Below are 12,050 nucleotides of genomic sequence, written 5' to 3' on the forward strand. Positions count from 1 at the left end.
CTTAACTGTAAAATCAATGCGGAGTATAACATGTTGTCAATGCGGCTGTCACTGGAGGGGAGACCGGCAAGTGTGACAGCCACACAGCTCAGCTGGCTAGTGACGAAAATACAACTGTACAGCCCTCTCCGTGGGTGTAATTGTTTAGAGAACTCCCCTCCTGGAGCGGGAAACGGGGAGCATCCTTTCTGTTCAGATCACTGATTCATATTTCAAGCTGTTTCATTACAGCATTAATAACAGAAAGTAGTCTCATCTTGGCAAATGAAATTATCTTTTATGGGAAACGATTTCGCTCATCAGCTTCAAAAATTCAGCCCCAGCTTAAAAGAGAGTAATGAGATTGTTCACGGAGGGGTCTGCTTATTTATTTTTATACTCAGGGGGTGTATATTGGGAAGGATGGGTGCGTAGGCATGTGTGTGTGTGTGTGTGTGTGTGTGTGTGTGTGTGTGTGTGTGTGTGTGTGTGTGTGTGTGTGTGTGTGTGTGTGTGAGAATAAACGGTTTGAATGACTCACATCTGTAGTGTGCATATAACTTTTTTCAGTGGTTTTCTTGGGTCTTCTACAACTTGTTTGCTACTAGAGTTACTGAAGATCGCTCAGTTTTCCTGGTATGTTATTACTGCCTTGAAGCAAATTTTTGCTGTTCTAATTAAAAACTCACTCTATTCAAAAGCTCTTGTTCAGTAATACTAACTCCATAAATGGATATCCTCTAAATCTGCCAATGAATTAAACATCAAGGTGGCAAATATATGGATATATAATTATACAGAGCAGTATATACCCTCTGCTAATTGTTCCTCTAGCCTCTTGATATTCACTACTGAAATGTTAGCAGAAGAGTGGAGTGATGGATTCTATCCCCTCTTTAATCATGAGTTTTTTTTAAATCAATTTATTATTTATACCCCAACTACTTCCCCAAAAGATTTTTTGACAGCTCATAATAAAAGACTTAAGTAATAGGACAAATAAAATAATGATAAAGAATAATTAATCTCGTGATGATGAAGAGGGTACAATAGTTGTATCCCAAAACAAATATTAAGAACACGCACCGTAGTTTGGCACAAATATGAACATTCAGCTTCTTGACAACTGATGAAATAGGAAAAGACTTGTGTAACATAGGCATCATTGATTAATAAAAGAAACATCTGAAGACTAGAAGGTTGTTGAAATTGAAAGGATATGATTTATAGTCTGCAAGTAGGTGAACCGATACTGGGGAACTATTTTCTCTCTTTCTCCTGAGACCAGGACAGCAGAGGAAGGCTAGGAAGAGTGTTCTGACTCCCAGAATTGGGACTTGTTGTATGGTGAATGGCTATGGATTCTTCCTTGAAAGTTTGGAACAGAAGATGAAATGTGTTGATGTGAGAATTCATGATGGCAGAAAAAAGTCCTAAAAGAACTAGAGGTTCCAAATTTGGAAGGGCAGTGGGCTTTCTGTTCCCAAAAGAGATTCAAGAGCTCAAGAGGGAAATTGAGGTCAGGTGGATAGAATTTTTCATTAATCAATCCATCCTTTCAAAGGATTTTCTATTGGTCACTTTCAGCTTCTGATCTTAGGATATAAAAATAAAAATGTAAAGGTAATAAATATTTGTTTTTATAAATTCTGGGAATGCAAGGATTTGAGGGGTGGAATCTATGCAACAGGAAACAAAGTATGTAGGGACATACATACAGGGCCACTTCGCTCTCAAAATCAACAGTTTACATTATTTACTTTGCATCATGGATCTTCCATTGTGGGTAAAGTAGAGACCTACATCACTGCTTGAAAGGATAAGCATTCAGAAGTTAGTATTTAAAGCAATTAGGACATGTATTTGGAATAGAAAAGCAAAATCATCGTGTAGCACTACTGAAACTTACAGTTCACATTTCTTCATTCAATAAAATAAAATCTACTGTTACAAATCTGTGCCACCCTCATTTACAAATGTTTCTGTTTTTCTCTCACATAGAACACTCTTAAGATCCAGGTTGACATTCAATTCTAAAGCACACTAATGAAAAGATCTCTACCACGCAATATTAGCTCTAAAATTTAAATACTCTTAAGGACACAAATATACTTACTGAATGATTGGAAAATCCTGCTCTAGAAGTATCTTGATCAACTGATCAAATTTCATACCACAATTTTACTTCCCCTCTCTGTCACAAGGACTAGATGTTTTACTCATTACAGGTTGTGAGAATAAGAAGAAAACGTGTTTTCCTTCTGGAATTCTATTTCTATATATCTGTCCCCCTTCATTTTGAAATAGCACATGGTTTTGGGCTAGCAGAGGTCTCTCTAATTAGAACATTCACTATCCTAGTCAGGACAGCTAATGTTGAATCACAGGGACAGCCAGCAGACTGCCTCTGACCAAGGCAAAGAATGAGGACTGCCTTTGGGATTTCCTTCTCTTACATCTGCCTCTCATCCTCACCCTCCTTGACTCATACTCAGAGGCTGGAACCACGGGCAGAACATCCTGCAAGCCGCCCTGCCTGCCTCACGTGTCAGTGGACGCCTCCTACAGCAATTGCTTTTCCCGCCTTTTTCTGAACCAATGATAAGGAAGTAAATTTGAAATCTGATATTGATGTGAACTCCAAATAGAGATCATTCCCTATTTCCTCTCCTGGTGTTCTCATCCAGGAAGGCTTTCCTGACACCCTATGTTGAGGGACATGCTCTCCTATGGGTGTGCTCTCAGCTCTGAATACTCTATGGTTTTACTCTATGTCTTTCTTGCCACCAGACAGTGGACGCCTCAAGTAAAGAAAACTGTCCTAGTCATCCTTGTAACTTTCATGTCTCTTTCAGTCCCTCCTACATGGCAGGTACCCAGTTAAGGTTTGCTTGGTTGTGTTTTCATGGATTTGCTTACATAAAACTCTTTTTCATCAGTACATTAACAATTTTGGGTACTTGCTCTATATGAGAGCCTCCACCAGGCACTGGAACTACAAAGATAAATGAGATGGAACCCTGGGTCCTGAGAAGTTACAATTCAGAAGGAGATACTGATGGTGCACAAGTAAACACAAACCAAAATTCTAAGGTAGATATGAGGAGGGAAGGCTTCACAGAGCAGGTGACATATGAGCTGGGGCTTGATGGATGACTAGAATGTTGTCAGACAACAAACGAGGCAGAAATGTGTTCTGATACGGATTTCAATGAACATTGCAAGATCTTTCTCTTTTACTGCAGAAGAACAACTGTTGCTTTGTAAACTGCTATGAGAATCTTAAAGATGAATGAAAGGGGAAAACTGCTCAAAACTGCTAAAGAGAAAAGTAAAACAGGACCCAGATACTATGATAATTTCCCTCATTGCTTCATCCTTTGTTCACAGTGCAATTTTAAGTATGGACAAAATAACAGTAAAACCTAATACTATGAGCGAATATAATATGTTAATAGTACTGAAAATCTCACTGTGTAAGTAATAAGATACACATTTCTATCTTTTAGCAGACTCCAGTCAAAACTCATGAACAATCAGTCTGTTAGCAAAATAATGAACACATGAAAAAATTGTCTAAGTAAATCTACAGAATAAACTGTTCAAATCCCACAAATTTTATTTAATAATGCCTCTTAGATTAATGGTTAGAAATACAAATGTGCAGTTTTTAACTACAAATTTAGTGAAATGATTCAACTTTTAGTCTTTGAAAAGTATTTGACAACTAAATGGTCATCTCTAGAAGAAATTTGCATTTTCTGTTTTGTTTTGGGGGTAGAGAAGTGATTTTTAGAAAAGAATCTCATTTTCATTAGGTTGATCTAATTGTGTATACATATATGTTTGTTGTTAAAATGACTCAAATAAAGAGATATTCCATATTTCAGTCTTGTTAGCTAAGAAACCTTGGGAGAAATCTGAATTTTATTAGTCTAGAGAATCTACATATTTAAAGAAAAGTGGGTTATCTCATATTTTACATAGGGCAGGATTTTAGTAGGCAAAAGAGCACATGCACATTTAAGCTGAAGTTGAAGGGGACTTTCTATTCCAGCCAGCTACCATTTTCACATGCCTATACTGCACGGAAAACAATTGTAAGCACACAAAAGAGAGGGACAAACAATACTATCAGAAGAGATGGTTATTTCTGGTTAAAAGATATCAAAAAATTTCAGCTGATAGGTAAGTGTCTTCATGTTATTAATTCCATGCTCCCAAGTCTATCACAATCTTAATGCAGTTTTGTAGGCTGCAGACATTCCAGGTACTTGGACTGCCAGCAGCTTGTTAAAAAAAAAAAAAAAATCATGTGTTGTTTGTATTTATCTGGTTGCAAATAGTCGAACCCTACACTTACCAAGTTGGCTGGAAAAAACATCTTTTATTAACACAAGTTTAACTGGATTTAAAATATTCATAGGAAATGTGCATTATTATTATTTGGCATCAGCATGCTAGATTTTTAAAACTGCATGGAACTGGATATTGGTGGCCCACTGACGTAAATGACAAATTATTTGAAAAAAAAATCTATTAAAATTCCTCACAGCCTTTTTCTCCGTCTATGAGAAACTCTCTTTGTACCCAAGCATTTGTTTCTCTGGCTCTAGGTAACTTCCTGCCTAGGTTTCTCTTTCTGCTCTCAGCTGGGTCACAGGCTTGATGAAAATCATGCTCTTGTGGTATCATATGAAAAATATTGCTATTGGTGACCCTTTATTTTTTTTTTTTGCACCAGAATGTTTCGAGGCTTTGGCTAATGCAGAAAGGTGCCTATCGATGGCATGAAATTTAAATGTGGGCATGATGTGACTTCTCTGTTTCATTCTGTAAGGTGATATGTCGAATTTCTACATTGGAAATTGCACTTCGCCAATTGGGAGGTGGTGGTTAGGATCAAGTATGAAGTGTGATTCCGGCGTGGAGCTGTCAGCATGGGTGGTTTTATAAGCAAGGCTTTGAAACCTTGACAGAAAAACTGCTTGTGCCCAGTGCCAATCACTCAGTCTTTGTCAACTCAATTGCACATCCATTCAGAGATGGCATCCATCTCCACTGACACCCAAAATACATAGGACACTGTTATCATGTCTCAGGGGTGAGCATGCACTGGTAACTTCACCTGGAGGGGCAAACAGCCAGCCTTTGGCCCTCTGCTGATGTGTGTGACATCACACGTGAAGCAGAGGAAGAAGTCATCTGTCTTGGGGAAAGGATTTCAATGAAAATGAAGACTGGGTTAATACCTGCTACACAATCAAGTGTTACTAATTCTTAATGAAGGAAGATGAAGGGTTAACACTATTGCCTTTGAACCCAGGTCCTAAAAAATCACAAAGACAGCAGTGTCTCCATGCATGAAAATTCTAACCACACTGAGTCTGTAAGACTTGTTTTATGATAAGATGAGGCAGGAGAGAAATCTGCTTAACAGAGGATGCTGTCCTAATTGGTACTTTACAGTGTTTGGGAATTTATTTATGTAGGAGATCCTGACCCCTATTCAATAAAGATCACCAGGGAGGAAATCCAAGTGTTGCCCCCTCTCTATGGGAATAGAAATTGTGGTGCCAAAAAAAGGAGACATTTTCTCTCCTCTTCCAATGTGGCATTCTATACAGCCATCACCTCTGCAGTGGGTGGGTAATTATTTTTAGTTAACCTCTACTGAGTGCCAAGCAAGTATGCTCTATCTAAGGAGATTAGAAATTTATCTTCAGTTGTTTTTTTAAAAAAAATGTTTCTTCAAAAATCTATTTTGGGTGGGAGCTCTCTGGTTCACACATCTGTGTACAGTTGGTGTTCATGTTGTCAGAGTCTCCAGAATAAATGTAACGTTCCTTCTAAAAGGGGTGTAGGTGCGTTGAGTGGCGCATGAATACTTTCTGGGCTTTGCGTGTCATTTATTGCACTCTGCTGATAATTTACTAAATGGTACCCTTGAGATGAAAGAACTGGATGTGTCCTTGTAAAGTACCAAACTTGCTCACTGGGAGTAATTACAAATTGGGAGAAATGGGTGAACTATTATATATTATTGTTCATATTTTTTTTTAAATGTAAGCATTAAGGAAGGTAGATAGGCCTGATTCTGTCTCAGTTGATATCTTGTTCTCACCAAAATAATATAATTAAGGATATTGTAGACATAAAAGAATCAATTTCATATACAATTGATATTGTTTCAAATACCGTGCCTTTTGAGATTAATATCCAGCCTTTTGAAAGTCACTTGGGTCCTCATTGAATATAGAGCCAGAATGGCAATTGGCCAACAGGGCAACATCTTCTAAGAAGCCTCTGATTAAAAGACTTGACAAGATTAACCCTAAAAACCTCATTGTTCAAAGATACAGTGTCCTCCTTCGCTCTGTGTAGCTTGATTTAATTTCTAACTTTTCTAAAATATTATATTTCCATATATATACTTTTAAAGAAGTAATTTGTATAAAACTCAATATGATAGCCATGTATTTATTTTCTCTATATAACCGAGTAAAAAACATATATATGCAAACAAACTCTTCCATGAAAAACTAGAAAATTCTCTGTACTGTTTGAATAAGACAATCCCAATGTACTCTTTGTAATACATGCAGAATGACTGTTATCAGATTATACTCCTCTATTCTGGAGGCTGTCTTTCAGGTATGAGTAAAAGTATAATGGAATCTGTTTCCAGAAAAAAAGTATAATGACCTCTAAGTAACTTCATGAAGTAAGGTCCATATTCCATGTTCTTCTTCAGTGAACACTTGTAATATTTAGTCATAGAGTAGAAAAGGATAACCTTTCTCCTTCAGAACACCTAGATGTACCCTGAAGGACTGAGTGGGTCCATATCATAATTTATTGTGAATTACATATCCCTGTCTGTAGGCCTAACCCTCCAACCCTCCAAGCCCCCATTTTTCTTCTTTCTGGAAACTTTGACCATTCTTGTCCTGGAAAAGATTATTGTCCCTCAACATCAAGAAAATAGAGGAGGCTTATTTCTTTGTCTTGGAAAAATTGAAGACTTTAAGACTTCCTAATATAGAGATTATCTGGCTGTGTGTTTTTCAGACCACTTACTGTCCTCTGCGGTGATGAACAGAATCCAAGAACTATGTGCACTGCCAAATCCATTGGAGGCCACCAACCGAAATTCGTACTCTGTGTACGGTTGGAGATCTCGCACTTCATAGCTTAACGATGCAGAAGGATTGGAAAACAACCTATATGGGAAAGAAATTCTAGAATTAAGAAGCTTTAGACATTCAAAGGAATAAAAAACAAGTACAATCTTACAGTAAAGAATTTTCAGGGAATGTCAACATACCTCTCAGTGCTGCAATTTTCTGTCATCGCGTGATATCTCTTTTAAAATAAGCAGTCCTTTGGCTAAGGGTTTGTATTATTGCATTTATATGAGATGTAAATTCTAGTAGTAGCATGGAGTGAATTCTAGTCTAGTATTGAGACTGATTGCCACATGGAATTTGTAGAATAAGTATTATAATTTTGTAGCCATAGTCAGACAGCAGATTTTGTGGGGTTCAGGTGTGTGCCTGCTCTTGGCAATACATATGCTCATGAAAAGTTAAGGGTGAAGGAATCTTACTTTAAGCCTCTATAAATGAAAAATTTGCAAAGCAAATAATGATCTCCTAGGGTGTTGCTTTTTGTTTGTTTGTTTGAACTCTGAAAATGAGGCTTTTATTTGTTGCCAATGAGAACTGACCTATTGTTAAAAATTTAAGATACAGTGAATTTATGGCTACGTTGTAAAACCCAGGTGACAGTTAGAAGGACGGACGAAGTAGAATGCTTACTCTAGAAACCAGTGGGTGGAGTTGCCGGGCCTCATCTGGAGTTGGTATCTGGGAGAGCCGGGGGCGTTGTTCCGAGCTGGTGTAGACCAGACAACCTGAAGACTGGTTGGAGTGGCAGATGAAAGCCTCGGAGGCAGCACGCCATCTGGAGCTGTCGAAAAACACAGATGAATTAGAGCAGAGAAAACTGTGGAGAACATATGCTGGATGGAATCGAAATGCTCCATATACTGGAAAAACTGTTCCTCAGGATCAACAACAATGTTAAACATGGTCCATTTAATTTAACATTTTCATTCCGGAACTACTGTACTTCCTTATTGTTCATTTCAACACAATTACATGAGTATTTTCATCTTAAAAGCCACCCCCCCCCCCAAACAGCAAGACAGATGAGCACGCAGCACATCCCCACCTGTACTTCTGTTTCTCTAATTGAAAACATGGAGGGGATTTAATGAAGCAAATATTAAAGTACCTTTTTAATTTAACTCTTTGTTCAACAATCAAGCAACTGAACAGTGAAGGAGTCCGGATCTTTTATTTCTTCCATTGACGTCACCCATTGTTTACTTAATCACACCATGACCATGAACACAACTGGATTTTTTTTTTTGAGGAAGGTTTATTAAAATTGTATTTTTCTACAAAGAAAGTAGCATATTCCAGCCTTAATTCTCACTTATGAAAATATGAAAACTAAGCTTCTTTCCTCATGTGTTTTATACAGTTGGTTGCCCCTTCTCACAGTGATGCTGCCTTTATTCAAATATGTTACAAGTTGGGGCATAGACTTTTTCTAGTCTAGTTGAATCTCTGGCAAATTCTTCCTGAAGTCAGCATACTTGCTTGATATAATCTGTTAGGGAAATCTATCTGGATAGTTGTAGCAGGCCTAAAAGAAATGAGTGAAGCCTATTCTATTACGAAATTAAATTTAAAAAATGGACAAGAAGACTCTGGCTATTAAATAAATTTTTCCAACAGGTATAACTTGAATGAACCTCTCATATCAGAGTGTGTTCCAAAGCTAGTCAGAAACTCAAAAGCAAATTAAGCACAGTTCTGTGCCTTTGGGAAAATCACCAGGAAACTCTGAGCTTATGTTTCTTGTCTTTAAAATGGGGATAATATTTTGCCTTTTTAGGATTGCTGTGAAGACCAGAGACAATGTAAATAAAGCACCTTTTATTGGGTCCTGGTAATTATTAATTGTTAGCTATTGTTATTATACTGGACGAATCCGAACTTCCCTTAGCATAATTTAAGTACTACTATAATGCAATTTTTGATTATTGTAATGTAAGTTCTTATTGACCAAGGATTACTAGAGGCCATTGCTGAAGGAGGAGAAGGAATCAAAACAATGAAAACAACTATCAGGATTCATTTTCAACTTTCATTTATACATAACTTGATGCAGTGTGTGACTTTTATATACCCTCCAATTTGGGAGAACTGGCTTATGAACCATGAGGCTAGTGAATGGCCATGGATGAGAATGGAAGAATTAGATTCCATGTCTCATCAGTCTGTTGTTAGGGTTCTGAATTCATTGATACTTCACTAATTTATTCAGTAAACACTTATTGAGCCTTTACTCTGTGCAAAGTAGTGTTCTTTGTGTATATGTGAGTCAACCCTCAGTTGACATGACCCCTGACCCTACAGAACTTATGTAATCGGAGAGAGCGAGTGATGAACAAATAGATACCGATGACCCTACCAGATGGCACTAAGTGCTCAGGTGAAGACTAAAGCAGGGTAAGTGGAGAGAAAGTGAAAAGGAGAGCAGATTTTAGTTATTACACAACAATTCAGATTAGACAGGAGAGCCATAGGAAGAACATGTCATTAGGTGACATTAGAGCAGAGACCTCAGTAACATAAGGAGGTGGTCATGAGAATGTCTACCTGAATGTCTACCTGCCGTTTGGAGGAACAGCAATCCAGCCAAAGAGCAGGCAGGGCAAAGGCAGCGAGGAAGGGAAAGCACTGGCTGTGTGTAACAAGCAGTGGAAAGAAGCCAGCGTGACTGAAACTAACTCAGGAGAGGAAGAAGAAGAGAAGAAAAGCTGGAGAGCTAGGCTCGGTCTAGATATCTCTAGAGCCTTCTTAGGGCTACACCTTGAAAGTCAAAGTAAAGGCTTTGGACTCCATTTTAAACGGGGTTGGGAGCCACGGCAGGGTCTTAATCAAGGAAATGTCATGATTCTAAACAAATAAAGGCCACTCTGGCTAAGTAAGAGTGACTTTCTAAGTTGAAGAGAGAGGGAATTCTTTAAAAAGCGAAAGCTTTTCTTTCTAAATTTTGGAAGTATAGTTTTAACATCTGTTACAACCCATCACAATTATTCCTCAATCACAATCATATAATTATACAGATTTGGTAATTATTGATCAGGGTAGATAAGCTAAGAGACAGACACAACTGAACTAAAATAAAATGTCTACTCTGATTCCCTGTGAAAAAAAGCAATAAACAAATACAAATATCTCTCTTTTTTTAAATTTACAATTAAAAAATTATTTATTTTGGTTACTAAATTGAAAAAATTTACACTTCTTACATAAATTTAAATATTTTAGGGAGCTAGATAATGTTAGTTTTCCAAAGGAGACTGGATTTAGGAGTCAGATAGCTAAAGTTTCAAATCTCATCCTCACCAATTCAGTTCACAAAATTCAAAGCTGATTACATTTTGGCAAGTTCTTAACCTCACTGATGTAAAGTCATTTCATTTATAAGTGTACGGCCAATAATACTGACTCTGTAGTTTTTAAAGAAGTTAAATTTGTAGCAATTAACTAAAATGGTGCAAGGAGCACAGTTTACTTCTTGGTAAATTCTGGTGTGTGTACCCTTGTGAAGCCACAGACTTTTGTCCCAGGATGGTAATGTGTAGATAGATAGCTAGATAGATATGTAGATAGATAGATAGCTAGATCAAGGTAATAAGCTTTAGTGAAATTAATGAGTAAAATTAACAAAAGAATTTTTAAATAGAGTCACACTTATAGAATCTGCAAATTGTTTTTCTTGGTCCAGGCACAGATTAATAAATTAAATGCTCATCAGTAAGAATAAATGCCAAAAGAATAGTTACCTGCTAATGAAAAATTAATCTGCATTTGATCATTTCTTTAAACATTTAAGCAATAATTTCATCGAGATTTCTTTATAATGGTACAACCTCTACCTTAAACACTAGATCAAATATTCATAAACCATGAATTATGACAGTGTGGCTAGCCAATTAAATATCTGAACTTGTAATAAATTAAAACTTCATATACTTCTTAATTTCAAATAACCTTCAAGTTGCCTTCAAAAAGGCAAGATCAAGGAATTTATTTTTTAGAGTAACTAAATGTTTAGAGACAGTGAATACAAATTGTTAATCTTTTTATGAAAATTTTCCATAATAAAAATTATTTTCAGGTAATAGTAACTCAATTTAATAGAATATTTGTTCCTGCAATAAGTTCAAAATATCTTAAAGAAAATTCTTCTTAAATGTTATGATTTTTAGGGAAAATAAAAATGTTAAGGAAAATAAAAATTTGTAGTAGGTCGCAGGTTTTAAGATACATATAATTTATTTCAACTTGCTATTAACTTTATGTCTTTCACATCCACATGTGGTAGGGAAACTGGATATAGTGTTTTATGACAAAATAAATTTTCAGAAAAATGTACAATCTTAATTTTACAAGGTATAAATTACTCATTCCTTAAATTATAACCTTTCAGTTCGAATTGGGCTTGAGTTGTCAGAATACCACTTTACACACAAAAAACTAAGTCAGGGAGGCATGGGGAGAAGGCTGGAAGCAGGGAAGTTACCTACTGCAGTCATCCAGGCTAGCAGATGACAGCAGCTTACATTCAAGTGCCAGCAGTGGAGATGGGGGCATTAGTTTGCGGTTCAGTTGACTGTGGCGTGTGTCGCTGATAGACAATAAAGGAGTCAAAGGTGATGCCAATGTGTTCGGCCCAAGCACCCAGGTGACTGGCACCTGAGAGGAGAAATGGGATAGGGAGGGGATCAAGAGCTCTCTTTTGTCCACATTACATTTAAGAGCTTTCTTACAGAACCACAGTGGCTACACCAAAGACGAAGTTGCAGATGTGAGTCTGGATAGGAACTGTGGATCAATGTCCATGTGGTATTTCATGGCCGAGACGTGATGAAGTGAACGAGGGGGTGAGTGTAAATAGAGCGAATGTAGAAGAGGTCTGAGCAGTGA

The 12,050-nt window shown here is 37.1% G+C and overlaps 1 protein-coding gene across 1 annotated transcript in view; it reads right to left on the bottom strand.

The window, feature by feature from the left end:
* Nucleotides 1–12,050, bottom strand: part of USH2A (usherin) — a 783,103-nt gene that overhangs the window by 273,579 nt on the left and 497,474 nt on the right. Inside the window, exons 38-39 of the mRNA XM_082362477.1 lie at nucleotides 7,800–7,950; nucleotides 7,060–7,202 (exon numbers count right to left, since the gene is read on the bottom strand). Of these exons, the coding sequence (XP_082218603.1) occupies nucleotides 7,060–7,202; nucleotides 7,800–7,950 (294 nt within the window). The remainder of the gene's footprint in view (nucleotides 1–7,059; nucleotides 7,203–7,799; nucleotides 7,951–12,050) is intronic.

This window comes from Balaenoptera borealis (assembly GCF_965194805.1).
Source record: "Balaenoptera borealis genome assembly, chromosome: 1".
Lineage (NCBI taxonomy): Eukaryota > Metazoa > Chordata > Mammalia > Artiodactyla > Balaenopteridae > Balaenoptera > Balaenoptera borealis.